This window comes from Triturus cristatus, chromosome 3_1 (genome assembly GCF_964204655.1).
Source record: "Triturus cristatus chromosome 3_1, aTriCri1.1, whole genome shotgun sequence".
Taxonomy (NCBI): domain Eukaryota; kingdom Metazoa; phylum Chordata; class Amphibia; order Caudata; family Salamandridae; genus Triturus; species Triturus cristatus.
This window is the reverse complement of record NC_140583.1, coordinates 514,270,539-514,289,571: the sequence shown is the minus strand read 5'-3', so window position 1 is coordinate 514,289,571 and position 19,033 is coordinate 514,270,539. Positions and strand designations below refer to the sequence as shown.

Here is a 19,033-nt window from a genome sequence, read left to right as displayed (position 1 = left end):
TGTAATGCCCGTGAAAAGAGTAGTTGAACACAGTGTTATATAGAACATAGTCCTGAGAGCATGATTGAAAATGAAAACTAGATATAGTGTATGGTATAAACTATGCACCAAAAAGTGTGATATAAGATGAACCGGGCGTGAAATATAATATGCAATACATTGTGCGCAATTGCAGATTCATTGGAGAGCGCGAGATAGCACAGGCACTAGCGCGTGCTATGCGTTATGCACCTTGGAGTGTAATATGCAAAGGGCAGTGTTGTGTAACCTAACTAGTCTCTAAAGTTGTAATATAAAATATGTGCTGGGGAGTGTAACGTTGCATATGCACTGTGACAAAGATATGGATCCCAGATTGTAATATGTATGGCATAGCACTGTGCGTTATAACATAGGCATCGAGGAAGGCATGTTAGATGGGGCAATATAACCCGTGCGAAGACAAGTGTGGCATGACATATTCACGGGGTGGTGTTACAGTGCACATGGGCTAGAGAGTATCATAGCATATGCACTAGCTAGTGGAATACAACACAGAGGTGTGTGGCACTCAGCATGCAATGGTGGGTGTAACACAGCATTGGGCTCTGCCAGGAGCGTGCTGTGACTCTCAAGTGATGTTCGTCCCCTTTCCAGAGAGTTAAATAAAAAGTATTACACATCCGGCAGTGGATGTGTGTTTTATTAACCGTGAGGGGGGTTTCCTGCATAGTTTTGGTCGAATTTTTGTCGAATCCCCTTTGAATGGCTTGGTGTGCATGTGTATTAAATGTGCCCGTCAATAGCTACCCATGTTTGTATAAATAAACGACAAGGGTGTCTACCGGGATTAGGCACGGTAGGGCATCAGACATTTCAGAGCTTCACTAGTGGTGTAAATACATTCCACGTGGATTCATTGTATGCATAGTCGCCTTTTAATGAATATCACGCAAATCGTCATGGTGATTGGTACGTACGGTTTGTCCAGCATGTCCTAGGTGTGTCTATAAATAGATATTTTGAAAAAATAATAAAAAACAATGGCCGGCCCTGGGGATTGGGGTCAAAAAAATATAATTAGGAGACAGGCCCTGGGGGATGGGGTCATCAGGGCCAATAAATTAGAATAAGAAGGGGAACCACACAGCCCCCCTTCTTAAAAAATTAAAATAAATAAAAGACTGGCATTGTGCCGGAGGCCACGCCCCCTCCTTGCCGCACTCTGCAAACGCGCCCCCTGGCGAATTGTAAATTAGGGAATTAACTCCTCTTCAATACTGAGGGTCCCTGAGGGCTAACTAGCCCAACAGGCATCTCCAGTATGCGCCAGGGAGCTGAACTGCAGACAGGTGTTCTGAGGCCAAGCCCCTTTTTACACCTCTCTGCAACGCAGCTCTGTGGCGCTTACTGGAGGTACCTAGTGGTCTAGTTTGACCCTAGGGACCCTTAGGATTCAAGGGGACTTAATCTCTCAACTTAGAACAGCCACAGTGCGCGTTTACACAGTGGTGAAGGGAGGGGACGGGGCCTGAGGTGACGTGTGCAAACACGCACTATGGCACGTTTTAAATTGCGGATATAATTTCCCTTCAATACTGAGGGCCCGTGGGGGCTAGCTAGCCCACCAAGTGCTTCCAGTAAGCGCCACTGAGCTGCATTGCAGAGAGGTGGTCCAGGCCGTGCCACTTTTTACACCTCTCTGCAACGCAGCTCTGTGGCAATTACTGGAGGTACCTAGTGGGCTAGTTGGACCCTAGGGACCCTCAGGATTCAAATGAACTTAATCTCCCAACTTTAAACGGACACAGGGCGTGTTTACACAGTGGTGAAGGGAGGGGACGGGGCCTCAGTTAACGTGTGCAAAAACGCCCTGTAGCCTGTTTTAAGAGGTAGTTTTAATCCCCCTGCCCTAATATATACTAGGGGCTTACAGAGGAGGTCATGCTAATCACAGGGGGACCCCAACGCATAATGTTCCCTAGTGTATGTAGGTGTTTTCACTGTATTCTAAGTGTCTTTTAACATAGCACTGGCTCTAGGACTGGTTAGTCAGACTCAGTTACCACCAGTATCCGTCTGAAAAAGTTGAGGGTACAGGATGATTTTGCAACAAGGCTTCTTTCTGTTCTTCTTTTTGTTCTTTCTGCACGTTATCCTTCTTCCTGCACTTTTCTTCGTCTTTGAGGACTTCTGTTGCTTCTTTCTGCACTTCTTTTTTTTCTTTCTGTGCATTTTTTCTTCTTTCTTCACATGTCCTATCTCTGTAGGCATAGTTAGAAATTAGCATTTAAAAAACCTTTGAAATTCACAGAAAAAACATAGGTTTCAGGCACGTTATAGTTAGGAATTAGCATTTAAAAAACCTCAGAAATTCACTGAAAAAACCATAGGTTTCAGGGGTGTTATAGTTAGCTGGACTTTTCACTTGTACTAAACCATTGAAATTCCCCCTTTATAGTTAGTTCAGCTAACTATAACTCGCGCGCCCGCAATGCACTGCTGATGACGTCACATATTACATCACTCATGACATGGTCAGTGACATCACTCATGACATCTCAAATGACATCACTGATGACATCATCCTTGTGATAGAGTGGCAGACCTCCTCTCACCCTAATATAACCTTTGATACACACATTCAAATATAGAGACTAAAATTTTCAAAACAATGGACATACCAACCAGTTACAACAACCTCTTCAGTAATTCTAAGATCCACATACACATCCACTTATTCACCAACAGTCCTATACAGTCACTCATACATGTACTCACTCATCATATGTACTCATACACCTATACATCCTGTTACACGATGCCACTCATCCATAGAGTTACTCACACACATAGTCACTCATGCTAATAAAGAATCAAACATACATTTACTTGCATATACAGTTATACACACACCACCACACTTACTTCCACGGAAACTTACACATACTTAGTCTTTTAAACAATGACTTATAGAAACACATACTTATTCATACAGGAACTCTTTCAATCGCTCACTCTCACATATACTCACTTATATACACCAATAGTCACATATTCTAGTTTAAAACATATGTAGTTATTCATAAAGACACTATTGAGACAGTCATTCACTCACTAACACACCCATACACACACTCATCCACCCATACAGTTCTGCACACATGCTGTCTTCAACACATACAAACAGTGAGTCACTCATTCATGCACATATGCACTATGTAATACCCCCCACCAAACCATGCAGACACTCAGATTGATACTCAAAAAAACAACTAATAACCTATATAGACACCCATGTAGCTACTCACCAACCCATGCAGCCACTTATACACAAAGTGAGAGACTGATACAGATATTTACATATTTAAACATTACTCACTAAGCCATGTATTCACTATGATACACTTAATCAGTCAGTTACACGATCAATTTTTCAAAAACAAATCATCCATTTAGACACTTATATACCCACTTATTCTTCCATCGACCTTGAGATATACATATATAAAACATATTTAATTTTCAGAAAGACACACATTCACTGGATGATGTCATCAGTGATGTCATCAGTGATGTCATTTGAGATGTCATCAGTGATGTCATGAGTGATGTCACTGACCATGTCATGAGTGATGTAATATGTGACGTCATCAGCAGTGCATTGCGGGCGCGTGAGTTATAGTTAGCTGAAGTAACTATAACGGGGGAATTTCAATGGTTTTGTACAAGTGAAAAGTCCAGCTAACTATAACACCCCTGAAACCTATGGTTTTTTTCAGTGAATTTCTGAGGTTTTTTAAATGCTAATTCCTAACTATAACGTGCCTGAAACCTATGGTTTTTTCTGTGAATATATATATATATATATATATATATATATATATATTAAACTGCATATCTTTCGTGCAATTTCCAAGCACAAGAGAAAATGAGTCGCACACAGATTTTTCTTCGAGAAGATTGTAATTTGGTGACTCAGACGCATTTTGACACCACGGTCTTCGTCAGTGAGTCATTGCAATGAACCAGGAAGTGGTCACGTTATTTTAAACAGTTCCTGTTACATTTCAGTGAACATAAAAAAGGTTTATCCATTGCTGTTCACCCTAGTTTTTAGAAGACAGACTACACCAACTTTACTCACAATACAGAAAACAATATATAACAACAAGTTAAACAGTTAATATAATGACTGTAAGCCCTGAGTTGACATTGGAACTGTTATTTAATGATATTTACGCTAAATTCATTAATAATTATTCCCTTATGAAATATAATTCAAATTCATCATTTTTGATGTAGTAGTCCAATAAACATGAGTGAAAACGCCACGTGGCTATGGATTCAAATAGATTTCATTATAATTTCAACTAGATTGGCCAGTGCCAAAGGTTACCTGCATTATCAGTAACCTGGGTAATATAAATGGGAAAGATAATGAATTTAATTAATTCCTGATTATTAATTTACAGATAATGGATTAACATCAGTAGCTGAGGCGGTGAGAACGGTATAACCTGCGACACACAGTCATCGAGGGAACGTGTAGAAAAAAGTGACAGGACAATGATAAGGTGACTTAAAGTACTCATGATGTCAGCCTAAATGAACATGGAGGTCTTCCTCGTGATTGAGGCCTCGTGGGGTCTTGCTCTGTAGCTTGATTATATATTCAGATTCCAGGCGTCGCAGATGACGTTCCCGATCTCCCCCTCTTGCTGACACTTGCACCCTGTCAATGCCAAAATAGGAAATTTTAGTACTGATGTCAGGCAAATTGGGATGTATCAGATCACAATGTTTGGCAATCGCATAGGACTTGTCTTTGTTCTTAATGGCGCGCAAGTGCTCAAGTATGCGTTTCTTCACTGGGAAGATCGTGCTTCCCACATAGCGTAAGACACAAATGCAAACTAAAGCGTATACAACAAAGTCTGTATTACAATTGATAAAGACGTTGATCTTTTCCCCTTTTACCATTGAGCAGTTTGAATTTCTTTACATTTGTACTATTATTGCATGCTTTACAACGCCCACATTAGTGAAAGCCTGGTAGCTCTCGCAGCCATGTCCCTTTCACCTTTGTCTTCAAATGGCAATGGACTAGCATGTCCTTTAGTGACTGACATTTCCTATACGTGACATGTGGTGATGGACTGACCAATTTTCCAATTATTAAATCTTTCTTGACTATGTGCCAATGTTTACGTATGATACGATGTATCTCATTCGAAGCATGATTATAAGTAGTGATTAATCTTATCTCATGTTTGTCATCTTCCCTTTCTTTTGGAATAAGTAGACTGTTCCTATTTCTACTGTCTGCCTTTTCTGAGGCTATTTTGATAGTTCTAGATGTATAGCCCCTATTTTTGAAACGACCTTTCATGTTCTTAACTTCCTTCTCGTAGGAAATATCTGAACTACAGTTTCGTTTAGCTCTTAACATTTCTACATATGGGATACTGTTTTTGAGGTTGATTGGATGATGGCTATGTGCATGTAAAATGCTGTTAGTAGATGTAGGCTTTCTGTAGAGGCTAGTATGGAGTGTTCCTAGTTCTACTCTTACTAGGACGTCCAAAAATTCAATTTCGTGTTGGTCCGTTTTATTAGTGAATTTCAAATTTAAATTATTCACCGACAAACCTTGAATAAAATCATCTAAGGTATTTTGTGGTCCGTCACAAATTAGAAAAATATCATCAATATACCGGGTCCACATAACCAAATTATTCGTATACTGTATGTTTCCCTGGTGCCATAGGTATTCTGCCTCCCACCACCCCATGAATAAACAGGCGTAGCTCGGCGCGAAGCTATTTCCCATGGCAGTACCGGTATATTGTTCATACCAGTCCTCCTCAAATAGGAAACAGTTGTTATGTAGACAAAAGTGTCACATATGTAACAAAAGAATGGTGTGGTCATACATATTACTTGGTCTGTCTCTCAAAAAATATTTACAAGCCTGTATGCCCTGATCATGTTCTATACAGGTGTACAAGGAAATAACGTCAATGGTTGCCAAGATGTAGGTATCTTTCCATGGTATCTCCTGTATTTTTGACAGGAAGTCCATGGTGTCTCTACAGTATGATGGAAGGTTGAGAACATAGGGGCACAGAAAATAATCTAGATAAATGGACGTATTTTCCAAGAGGCTTTGATTAGCTGAAATAATCGGCTGTCCTGGGGGATCAGTTGGATGTTTATGCACCTTTGGTAACATGTAAAAGACCGGTGTGACAGGTTTACGTGTTAGAAGGAACAAAAATTCGTTTTTACTAAGCATGTCCTTCTCATGCCAGTTATGCAACATTTCATGATATTTTTGTATTATGTGGTTGTATCTGGCCTGGCTGGATCTCAGGTAACATCCTGAGTATTCTAATTGCCGTTTGGCCTCTGTTCTATATTTATTGATATCCCAAAGGACCACATTGCCCCCTTTGTCAGATGGTTTTATCACAAAGTTGGTGGCCTTTTTCAAAGACTGCAAGCCTGTTTTCTGTGCTTGCGTTAGATTCTTGGCAAAATTATTTCTTTCTTTTTGCCACAGATTCATTAAGTCATACAGAACTGCCTCTTGGAAAGTATCAATGCCATCATGCAATGTGATGGGATTGAATTTTGATTTAGGTTTAAAGTCGTTTCTGGATCTTCTGTTAACCTCCATATCCATACTAAATAATAGGTCACGATCCGATTCCCAGTCTCGTACATCCGATTGAAATTCACGCATGATAGCCAATGTCTCGATATCACCAACAGATAAAACCTCATCCGAGTTAGTGGGAGTACTCATAGATAGTTTAGTTTTAGAATGGTCTCTAGTTAGTTTACAGGTGTGTAGTTTAATCAATTTTAGTTTGCGTGAGAAGAGGAAGAGATCAATACGAGTTTTAGCAAAATCAAAGTTGGAAGTGGGGCAGAAAGATACATTCCTGCACACATGCTGTCTTCAACACATACAAACAGTGAGTCACTCATTCTTGCACCTATGCATTACGTAATACCCCCCACCGAACTATACAGACACTCATACTGATACTCAAAAAACCAACTAATAACCTATATAGACACTCATGTAGCTACTCACCAACCCATGCAGCCACTTATACACAAAGTGAGAGACTGATACAGATATTTACATATTTAAACATTACTCACTAAGCCATGTATTCACTAAGATACACTTAATCAGTCAGTTATACAATCAATTTTTCAAAAACAAATCATCCATTTAGACACTTATATACCCATTTATTCTTCCATCGACCTTGAGATATACATATATAAAACGTATGTAATTTTCAGAAAAACACACATTCACTGGATGATGTCATCAGTGATGTCATGAGTGATGTCACTGACCATGTCATGAGTGATGTAATATGTGACGTCATCAGCAGTGCATTGCTGGCGCGCAAGTTATAGTTAGCCAAACTAACTATAACAGGGGAATTTCAATGGTTTGTACGAGTGAAAAGTCCAGCTAACTATACCGCCCCTGAAACCTATGGTTTTTTCAGTGAAAAAATAAAATAAAATATATATATATATATATATATATATATATATATATATATATATATATTTATATATATATATATATAATAGCAGAGAACTCTGGGTAGTTATGAGAAAGTCATCTGTTTTTTGCCTGATCACCCCCATCTTTTGGGTAATACTGGTAGTTACTAATTCTGATAGGTTTAGAGACCCAGTAGATTTAGTGTACTTAAATGTGCACTACTGTGGTGCCTGATGCTATTTAAAAGCTGCTTTTCAAATAAAATGATATGAAAATTACATTTTGGAATTAAAGATACTTCCAAAGCCTCAAACTACCTTATTTTTACATATACATCACCCCTAAGGACTTCCCTAGATGCCCCAAAGTCCTTCTACCTCTAAGCAGGGACATTATAAAATATGTTTATATGCCCTGGTAATTTCATTTTTCTCCATTGTAGCACAATGGCTCTATATGTTAACATGAGAATACTTTAATAAAGTTTAACTAATGATAGAGGCAAGCTAAAAGTATCACAATGATAGAATAAATCCAACAACTTGCTACTGTTTATTATAACTATCACAGAACAGAAGTTATAGAACTTGCTTTTCTGAGTAGAGGGACATTAGTGCCATTAGGAGCGAAGATGGAATGCCCCAGTTTGCTACTTTCTTCCAGAGGGGTTTTCCGTTGACTTTATCAAAAACTGCGGTTTGGTCGATAAAGAGGCAGAAAAGTGGAGGTTGATTTAGCTGGGTGGCTTGATGGCAAAGGGCAGATAAAGCCATGATGTTGTCAGTTGTAGCAGCTCCTCCACGGAAGCCTGTTTGAAAAAAGGGGAGCAACTAATTTTCTTCTGCCCAAAATTCCAGTTTTTCCAATAAGATTCAGACGCATGCCTTTGCTTCCAGATCTAACGGAGCTATTAGGTGCTAATTGCTTGGATTTAGGAGGTTTCCCTTTTTGTGGATCGTGCATAGTTTTGAGTCTCTCCAAGACTCAGGTATCTTGTCCAATATGTATGTGGTGTTAAATAGCGGGGTAATAGTGCTGCCCAGCCCTCTGGGGAGGATTAAAAGATCCCTGTAGGGAGCCCATTTGGGTCCGGTGCCCTGTTAGCCTTTATCAATTGTATTTATTTTACTATTTCCGTAGGTGCTTGGGGTTCTTCTGCTTTCGGTGTGGCAGGGGCCGTTATGACTGTAGGGTTATGTGCAAGAAACTGGCTCCTCAAGTGGTTCTTCCACACTGATCCTGGGACTGCATTTGCTCTTGGAGGCCCAAGGGATTTCAAAATGTGCACATACTGCCAGAATTGGGCTAATGATCCTTCCTTGAGCATTTAAAATAAAAAATCCATCCCTCCTCTTGTTGTGCTTGTTTCAAGGCACATACATTTATTTTGTGGGCTTTCCGTGCTTCCTTTACAGCCAATAGACTTTGCTTTTCTGATGAAACAACATCCAGCCTTGAAGCAGCCCTTCTCTGATTGGCCAGCCTCTTCTAGGCTGAGCAAAGCTGTTTTAATGAGGTGTGAAGTGGCCTGAGCTGAGACAATGGAAGCATCTGGTGGGAGGAGATCTGCAAGCTACAGAGCAAAAGACAGGAATGGGACTGGGTAGACATATTGGTCATCAAAGAGGGAATGACAGTTGGGACAGGACAAATGCTTGCCCCCACATTGTGACACCCTAGCCAGCTTGTAGCCCCACTAATTACATTAGCAGAAGGGTTGAAAGGGGAGTGTTAGGTAAGCTTAGCCAAGCCAGTAGGATGGCTTAGCCAGAACTTGCCTGTTTGTTGACAGCTACTAAGGGATGCACAAGAGAATAATTTATTCTGACCTTGACTGGACCGTCTTTTGTGGTTGTGGGCTTATAACTAGTAGTAGGTGCCTACTTACCCCTACTATAATTCGACTTCCAACAGTAGTGTCCAAGTTTAGATGGAGAGTATCTAAATTATAGAGCACGCTACAACACCAGTGACACTCTGAATCTGCTCACCTCAAATTTCTGTTTTTCTAGCAGAGTTTTTAAGCATAGGATTAGCACAGTGCCATCCATGCCAAGCTAGAAAGAGACAAAGTCTCTTGTCATTTTTCATTTTTGCAGCAATGTCTTGAAGCATAGGATTAGTACAGTGCCATGCATGCTGCTCGGCAAAAAAACAAAGGTTACAAGTAGGCCTGGGCTAAATTTCCGTTCCGCTCGCGGAAATTGCGATAATCTGACATTTTCGCGTTCAGCGGAGTGCGCGAAAATGTAAAAATTTCCGCATTCCGCAGCTTAGCGATAATTTGTTTCTTGCTCGCGCTGTAAAATAATACATTCTCGTGCGCGTGTGATCGCCTTACCTGAATCCCCGCGTTCGCCGACAAGTTTTCCCGATCCGGTCGCGTTCTCCACGAGATGTTGGATTGTTGGTAGCCATTTGCGCTGTCTCGCAACAGTTCGCGCCCGCAGTAATGTCATTGGTCGCGCGATCACGTCTTTCTTCTCGCGATCATGCACCGCGAGGAGAGTGAAAACAAGATGGCCGCGCCCGTGAGCAACTGCATGGGTAAGTTGGCGAGCCGCGACCACACAGAAAATACCGCAAACGGGCGGGAAAAAAACTTCTGCATCTTCGCGATATTTCCGCGTGTTTGCGAAGATTTTTAACATTTTTGCGATAATTTGCGAAAGTCACTTTCGCAAATTCCGCCCACCCCTAGTTACAAGCACAATATATTTAGGTTCAGATTTTATATGCACAAACCATATAAATTCAGTTGTTGCAGTTATTTCAAGTAACTACAACATGTGCCCTAAGGTAACTATAACAGGCGCCCTCGCCATACACCGTATTTTCATCAATAATTTTACTGCAAATGTTGTAGTGATATTATCAAGGATATCATAGAAGATATCATGAGTGATGCAATATCTGGGGTAATTAGCAGTGCATGGTCAGGGCGAGAGTTATATTTACCATAGGGCAAGATTTATAGTTACTTGTAATAACTCTAACAGCTGAATTTGTCTGGTTTTGTGCATTTAAAATCTGAACCTAACTATAACGTCCCTGTAACCTTTGGTTTTTAGTGAATTTCTAAGCATTTTAAATTCTATTTCCTAGCTATAATGTCCCTGTAACCTTTGTTTTTTTCAGTGAATTTCTAGATTTTTTTAAAAAACCTTTAGCAAAATGCCCATTGCAATGCATGGTGTGGGGGTGGGAGTTGGAGGCAGGGCCTGGCCTGGCATTGTGCTGCCCCAGCAAAGCTTGCTGCTCCTGCCCTCCTCCTCCTTGCCATCCATTGTCCAAGTCCCTTCCCCTGCTCCCTCATTACAGCCCTGTGTGGACATTGTTCTGCCACTGCCCTTCCTGCGTGCCCTAAACAGTTAGCTTGCTGCCCCATTAACCTCCTCCCTACCGTCTGTTGTCTGAGTCCATGCACCAGCCCCTTCCCTCCTGTCCTGCATGGCCCGATGTGCTGCCACTGCCCTCAATTTAGCTTGATGTCCCTGCCCACACATCATGCCCTCTGTTGCCCGATTCTATGCCCCAACATTGCCCTTCTGCTTACCCTCTGTTCTTAGCTTGCTGCTCTACCCTCCTTCCCCTGCCCTCCGATATCTGTGTGCTTGCCACGGCTCCCTCCTTTTTGCTCACCATGTTCCATGGACCTGCCAGTGCCCTTCCTCTATACTCTGAGTGTTCTGTTGAGCTGCCTAGCATGGTAAGATGACTGCTGCCTGTCCCTGCCATCTCCACCCTGCCTGTCCGAGTTCCATGCAGCTGTCCCTTCCACCCTGTACTCCATGATTAATTTTGCTGCCACTCCCTTCTGCCCTGTTGTTCTGTAACTGCGCCTCCTGCCTACCCCGTGTGGCCTGTTGTGTATTAGTTTCCCGTGCCCTCTCTTGCCTGTGTCCAGATACTACCCATCCATTGTATCCTCCATGGTCCTTTGTGCATGCCCCTGCCCCCTCCATCTTGTCCACTGTGGCTGTTGGGCTGCCACTAACCCTCCTGGTTGCTATGCATGGCTCTGTGCTGCCACAGCCCCTCCCACCTGCCCTGTGTGGTCAGCTTGGTGCCCTTGGCTCACTCCCACCCTCTCACCTTCCCTCCGTTCTCTGTGTGTATGCCATTATAATCTCACTGTTGCCCTCCATGGTGTGTTATACTTCCAGTGCCCATCTTGCCTGCTCTCCATGGTCAACTGCTCCTTGTCCCCTGTCCTCTGTTTTCCATGTGCAGGATCATGTCCCCTCTGTTGGAAGGCGGACCTCTGGGGAGTCGGCGGGACCACCCAGTGGGCCTCCTTACTGCAAGGAAGTAGCCGAGCGCCGCTGAGAAGCCTCCTAGGGGAGGTCCTTCCCCTATAATCGTACTAGCCCAGTAACCCCACCACACAGGACTTGGCACTGGTATCAGTTCTCATATATTTTTATCGGTGATTATCGTAGGTTGCTTTGGCAATATGTACAGGTGGATCGAAGGATCCGAAAAGAGTCTTAACGTCTTTGTGGGGAAGGGGTAGCGGGACAGTCTCAGTATCAGCCTGGTACGGGGGTACCCTGCGCCCAGGTATTAAGCCTCAATCTGGGAGGGACTCCGGGAGTCAGAGTGTCGGGTGCCGGACACAAGGGCGGCTCGAAGAGGTCGACCCGCGACGGAGTCAGCAGGGCTCGGAGCGTCAGTTCAGCTAGCTCGACCCGCGACGAAGTCAGCAGGGCTCGGAGCGTCAGTTCAGCTAGCTTGAGACGCGACTAAGTCAGCAGGGCTCGGAGGGTCAGTTCAGCTAGCTCGAGCCGCGATGAAGTCAGCAGGGCTCCGATGGTAGTTCCACTAGGTCGAGCCGCGACGAGGTCAGCAGGGCTCCGATGGTAGTTCAGCAAGGTTGGGCCGCGACGGCGTCAGCAGGGCCCCGAGGTTTCCGTGAGGATCTTATTCTCAGTGAGGTGGAGCCGCGACGCAGTCAGCAGGGCTCGAGGTACAGTTCCAGGCAAGAGTCTTTTCCGTAGGGTCAGCCGCGATCCGATCAGCAGGGCTCTCAACTCCAGGATACAACTACTGTCCTGGTGCGGGTTCGCCCCAGATATAGGTCTGGAGCCCTTTGATGTCCGGACCCTTGCGTCCGGGGGGCGGAGAGACCGGGCTGGGAGAGGCCAGACGCCCAGCGGGAGAGGCGCCAGTGCCCAGGGAGGCCGGAGAGCGATCGCCCACAGGCGTTGGGGAGACGGTTGGGGGTCCCATCGAAACTCCCTTCCTCTGGGTTTGGGGGATTGGCCACGTGGTGCCCCCTGGCCGGATCTTGGTGCCTCGATGTCGGGGTTTTGCTGGGGCCGCGGCCGGGCGGGCCGGGTCACGTTGGCTGGTGCGGGTAGATGTGTACAATCCAGGAGGGACCCCGAAGGGTGAAGGGGTCCCCGGTCGGCCTGGAAAGGGGCCCAGGACCACGCCACAAGGCCGGGTCCAACAGGCGTCCCCCCCAGCCGAAGGCAGGGAGAGTCACCCATCTCCTTGGGGGTTCTCCTCGCCAAGGCGGAAGAAACGGGACAGGCCGTCGGCATTGGCGTGGTCGTTGCCGGGCCGGTGTTCCACTGTGAAGTCCATCCCTTGCAGAGAGATGGACCATCGCAACAACTTCGGGTTCTCTTCTCTCATTTGCATTAACCACCGCAAGGGCCGGTGGTCGGTTTGGACCCGGAAGTGGGTGCCGAAGAGGTAGGGCCGGAGATTTTTGAGGGCCCATACCACGGCGAAGGCCTCTCGCTCGATGGTGCTCCATCTCTGCTCTCGGGGCAGCAGTCGCCGGCTGATGAAGGCCACTGGTCTGTCAAGGCCTTCCGAATTTACTTGGGACAGGACCGCCCCAACCGCGTACTCCGAGGCATCGGTCTGTACTATGAATTCCTTGCTGTAGTCGGGGGCTTGCAGCACAGGAGCGGTACAAATTGCTGTCTTGAGGGTCTCGAAGGCCGCCTGGCAGCAGGGCGTCCAGTTCACCTTTTTGGGTTGCTTCTTGGACGTAAGCTCCGTGAGGGGTCCCACAATGCTCCCATAGTTTTGGATGAACCGCCGGTAATAGCCCGTGAGGCCCAGGAAGGCCCGGACAGCGGTTTGGGTGGCTGGGGGCTCCCAGGCCTTGATGGCGTCAACTTTTGGCTGGAGGGGAGCCACCTGGCCGATCCCCACTTGATGACCCAGATAGGTCACGGATCCCTGGCCTATCTGGCATTTGCTGGCCTTTATCGTGAGTCCGGCTCTCTGGAGGGCGGCCAGAACCTCCCCGAGGTGCCCCAGTTCCTCGGCCCAGTGGCTGCTGAATACGGCAATATCGTCAAGGTAGGCGGCGCTGAACGCTTCCAGCCCGGCCAGGACCTTGTTCACTAGTCTTTGGAAGGTTGCCGGGGCATTCTTCATGCCGAAGGGCATCACCCGAAAGTGGTAGTGCCCATCGGGAGTGGAGAAGGCGGATCGCTCACGGGCGCCGGGGGTGAGCCTGATCTGCCAGTATCCGGCAGTGAGGTCGAAGGTGCTTAGGTAGCGGGCTGCTCCTAGGCGGTCGATTAGGTCGTCTGCCCGAGTAATGGGATGGGCATCGGTCTTGGTGACGGCATTCAACCCTCGGTAGTCCACGCAAAATCTGAGTTCCTGGGTGGTGCCTGGGGCGGCGGCCTTCGGCACCAGGACCACTGGGCTGGCCCAGGGACTGTCGGAAGGTTCGATGACCCCGAGGGCTAGCATCTTGGCGACCTCGGCTTGGATGCAGGCACGCACTCGGTCAGGTACCCTGTAGACTCAGTGCCGCACGGGGGGGCTGTCCCCGGTGTCGACGTCGTGGACGCACCAGGGAGTGATCCCGGGAGTGAGGGAGAAGAGGGCAGCAAAGGGTTGCAGCAGCTGTTGACAGTCGTGGCGCTGTTCCGAGGTCAGGGTGGTGGAGAGTTTGACGCCCTCTATGGAGCCGTCGTGGTCGGAGGTCCTCAGGAGATCGGGTAGGGGCTCGGAGTCGCCTTCGCCCCCATCGTCGGTAGCTTGCAGCAGGCTTAGTTCCGTTCGGGCAAAGTTGGGTTTGAACCGGTTTGCGTGTAGAACCCGGAGGTGGTTCCTGGGGGACTCCAGGTCGACTAGGTAGGTGACGGGGCTCTTCTTCTCCACCACCTTGAAGGGCCCGGTCCATTTGTCCTGGAGGGCACAGGGGTCCACGGGCGACATGACCCAGACTTGCTGGCCTGGCTCGAACTCAATGGAGGAGGCGTTCTGGTCATACCAGCGTTTCATGTCCTCTTGGCTGGCCTCGAGGTTGGCCTCGGCCAGTGCCCGGAACCTCCGGGTTTCGTTCCGCAGGGTCAGGAGGTAGCGGTAGACGTCGGGAGGGGCATTTCGGAGGTTCGTCTCCCAGCCTTCCTTGACCAGGCTGAGGGAACCTCGGACAGGGTGTCCGTACAAGAGTTCGAAGGGGTTGAACCCCAGAGACTTCTGTGGGACCTCCCGATAGGCAAATAGGAGGCAGGGCAGCAGGATGTCCCATTTCCGCCTCAGGGGCTCTTCCAGGCCCTTGATCATCCCTTTCAGTGTTCTGTTAAAACGTTCGACTAGTCCGTTCCCCTGGGGGTGGTACGGGGTGGTGAACTTGTAGGTGACCCCGCATTGTTGCCATAGGGACCGCATGTATTTCGATATAAAGTTCGTACCTCGGTCGCTCACCACTTCCCGGGGGAACCCCACTCTCGAGAAGATTCCCATCAAGGCCCGGCCCACCACGGGGGCTGTCACAGTTCGGAGAGGTATGGCCTCAGGGTATCGGGTGGCGTGGTCGACTAGAACGAGGATGAAGCGGTGACCCAGGGCGGTTCGGGGGTCCAGGGGCCCCACTATGTCGATCCCTACTCGCTCGAACGGGGTGTTTACTGCCGGGAAGGGCTGGAGAGGGGCTTTGACCCGTCCCCCAGTCTTCCCGCTGGCTTGGCAGGTCTGGCAGGTCCGGCAGTGATTGTCCACGTCCTTATGCATTCGGGGCCAGTAGAAGTGGGTCACCAGGCGGCTGTATGTTTTGTCTTGCCCCAGGTGCCCGGCGAGGGGCACATCATGTGCCAGATCGAGGAGGAAACCTCGGAAGCGGAGGGGGACCACCAGCACTCGACCGGCCCCTAGTTCTGCGATCTTCTGCTCGCTGTAGAGCAGGTCATTGTCCCAATAGACCCAGTGCGTTCCCGTTTGGTCACCGGCGGCCTGGGCGGCCGCCTGCTTTCGGGTCCCCTCGAGGGAGGGGAAGGTTTTCTGTTCTTGCTGGAACTGTTCCCTTGTGGGGCCCCCGTCGTGGCGCCATTGTGCAAGTTCAGGGAGTTCGCCGAGGGAGGCGATCTCGTCCTGGGGAAGTTCGGACGGCCCGGCATCCGCGTCGGGTTCCTCCTCGACAGAGGGAGGTGGTGGTTCGGGCCCCTCGGTCTCGTCGGGGGCCGCCGCTACGATTGGTCGGTGGGCCTGAGCGGTCATGGACCGGGTGGTGGCGCAGGCCCATTCGGGCAGTCCCAGCATCCCTAGATGCTCCCGGCGCTCAACCTGGGCCCAGGAGGAACTTTCCAGGTCGTTCCCCAGGAGGCAGTCCACCGGGGCGTCGTTGCGGACGGTCACTTTCAGCAGGCCTGACACTCCTCCCCACTCGAATGGAATCCGGGCCATCCGGCACATGCTCTCGGTGTTGTCGGCCGTCCGGACGGGGCACAGTACATGAGGCAGGATCTGTTCGGAGGTCACCAGGTGACAGCGGACAGCGGTCACGCTGGCTCCAGTGTCACGGAGGGCTTCGGCCCGGCGTCCATTAATGGTGACCCACTGCTGGTATTTCTGGGTGTTGCTCGGGATGGGGGTTTGTGGCACCATTTCGCTGCTGCCCAGGCATACGAGGGACATGGCGGCCGGCTCCCACTCGGTGGACCCGGCGTCGGTGTTCTCTTCCTCCTCCTCCCCTTCCCCCAGGGCGGCGGCCGCCAGCTGTCAGGGTGGGGGCCCGGTGGTCCCGCTTCGTCGGTTCATGGGGCAGGTTGGGTCACTGGCATAGTGCCCTGGTTGATGGTAGCTGTAGCAGGTTACCGTTGGCCGAGGTCCTGGTCGGGCTGGGGTTGCCCCCCTTCGTGCTAGGGTCGGGGACGTGCGGTTCGAGGGCGGACCCCAAGGAGGACTTCGGGGCGGCCCTGCTGTAAAGTCTCGGTTCTGGTTTGACCCTCCTCCTCCGCCGCGCTGGCGGGGGGGGGTCCTGTGGCGTTCCGCTGGTACTCCCCCATCGAGTTCCGGGGGACCCGGGTGTTCACCCACCAATCGGCCTCGGCGGCGAGCTTCTGTGGCTCGGTCAGTTTGCTGTCGAGGAGGTGCTGTCTTAGCTCGACTAAACAGTTGTTGGAGAGATGCTCCCAGACAATGAGGTCGAACAGCTGCTCGTAGGAGGTGACTTTGCTGCCCTTGACCCACCCTTCCAGGGCTCTGCTAAAAAAGTCGACGTACTCCACCCAAGTGGTACCGGGGAGTTTCTTGCAGTCTCGGAAGCGCTGGCGGTACATTTCTGCGGTGAGGCCATAGCGGGTGAGCAGGGCCTCCTTCATGTGATCGTACGAGGTCATCACGTCGTCCGGGAGCTGTAGCAGGGTGTCTCGACCCTCGCTGAGGAATCGTCCCCATAGGCCGGCACCCCAATCCTTCCGGGGTACCCGATGGGAGGTCATGGCCACTTCGTAGGCTTTGAACCATTGTTGGATGTCGTCGTTCTTGTAGTATTCTTTGACGACATCCTTGGGGATATGTACCTTCGCCTCTGTCGGCGGAGGAGGGTCCTTGTTTCCGGGGGTGCCGGTCTCCCCCTTTTTGGACTTAAGTTCAAGCTCCTTGAGGCTCCACTCGTGCTCGAGGGTTAGCCTTTTCTCCTCCAGCTCTCTGTGCCGTTTTTTTTCCTCAATCTCTTCTTGCAACCATAGTTGCTCTAGGGCCAACTTTTTTTCTGCCAGCAGGAGTTTTCCGTCCAGCCGGAGTCGTGCGAGTTCTAACTCATGGGTCCGGACCCTCTCCTGCTCCCGTATCTCTTCTGGGGATAGGCCGGCTTCCATGCTGTTTCTTCCCCCATTTGCCGGGGCCGTGGTTGGCTGTAAGGCTACGTTTGGTTCTGACGTTCCTTCGCTTTGGGGCGACGCTACTTCGGACTCTACCCAGGCTCTTAGGGCTTTCTGCATGTCCTCTTTTGATCCTAATCCAGTGGTCGAAATGCCTTTGTCTTTACAGAACTGTTTGAGTTCTTTGTGGGTATATTCCTCCAACCGTTCTTGTTGGAATCCCGCGGTCGTGGTGATCTCCTGGCTGCTCATGGTTATTCTGCGTCTGGTTAGGTAGCGGGTGAGTTACTTGCTGTACGATTTGCGTCCGGCTCGGATCCCGTCGCTGGCCACCAAATGTTGGAAGGCGGACCTCTGGGGAGTCGGCGGGACCACCCAGTGGGCCTCCTTACTGCAAGGAAGTAGCCGAGCACCGCTGAGAAGCCTCCTAGGGGAGGTCCTTCCCCTATAATCGTACTAGTCCAGTAACCCCACCACACAGGACTTGATACTGGTATCAGTTCTCATATATTTTTATCGGTGATTATCGTAGGTTGCTTTGGCAATATGTACAGGTGGATCGAGGGATCCGAAAAGAGTCTTAACGTCTTTGTGGGGAAGGGGTAGCGGGACAGTCTCAGTATCAGCCTGGTACGGGGGTACCCTGCGCCCAGGTATTAAGCCTCAAGCTGGGAGGGACTCCGGGAGTCGGAGTGTCGGGTGCCGGACACAAGGGCGGCTCGAAGAGGTCGACCTGCAACGGAGTCAGCAGGGCTCGGAGCGTCAGTTCAGCTAGCTCGAGCCGCGACGAAGTCAGCAGGGCTCGGAGCGTCAATTCAGATAGCTCGAGCCGCGATGAAGTCAGCAGGGCTCGGAGGGTCAGTTCAGCTAGCTCGAGCCGCGACGAAGTCAGCAGGGCTCCGATGGTAGTTCCACTAGGTCGAGCCGCGACGAGGTCAGCAGGGCTCCGATGGTAGTTCAGCGAGGTTGGGCCGCGACGGCGTCAGCAGGGCCCCGAGGTTTCCGTGAGGATCTTATTCTCAGCGAGGTGGAGCCGTGACGCAGTCAGCAGGGCTCGAGGTACAGTTCCAGGCAAGAGTCTTTTCCGTAGGGTCAGCCGCGATCCGATCAGCAGGGCTCTCGACTCCAGGATACAACTACTGTCCTGGTGCGGGTTCGCCCCAGATATAGGTCTGGAGCCCTTTGATGTACGGACCCTTGCGTCCGGGGGGCGGAGAGGCCGGGCTGGGAGTGGCCAGACGCCCAGCGGGAGAGGTGCCAGTGCCCAGGGAGGCCGGAGAGCGATCGCCCCCAGGCGTTGGGGGGACGGTTGGGGGTCCCATCGAAACTCCCTTCCTCCGGGATCAGGGGATTGGCCACGTGGTGCCCCCTGGCCGGATCTTGGTGCCTTGATGTCGGGGTTTCGCTGGGGCCACGGTCGGGCGGGCCGGGT

At 49.3% G+C, this 19,033-nt stretch overlaps 1 protein-coding gene across 3 annotated transcripts in view; it reads right to left on the bottom strand.

The window, feature by feature from the left end:
- The window catches only part of LOC146860512 (aminopeptidase N-like), an 832,137-nt gene that overhangs the window by 179,534 nt on the left and 633,570 nt on the right, over window positions 1-19,033 (bottom strand). Inside the window, exon 18 of one of the 3 annotated variants that reach the window (XM_085644424.1) lies at window positions 3,935-4,714. The exons of the other annotated variants lie outside the window; for them this stretch is intronic. Coding sequence (XP_085500550.1) covers window positions 4,579-4,714 — 136 coding nt within the window. The 3' untranslated portion in view covers window positions 3,935-4,578. Of the gene's footprint in view, window positions 1-3,934; window positions 4,715-19,033 lie in introns of those variants that run through there. 3 annotated transcript variants of the gene reach the window in all.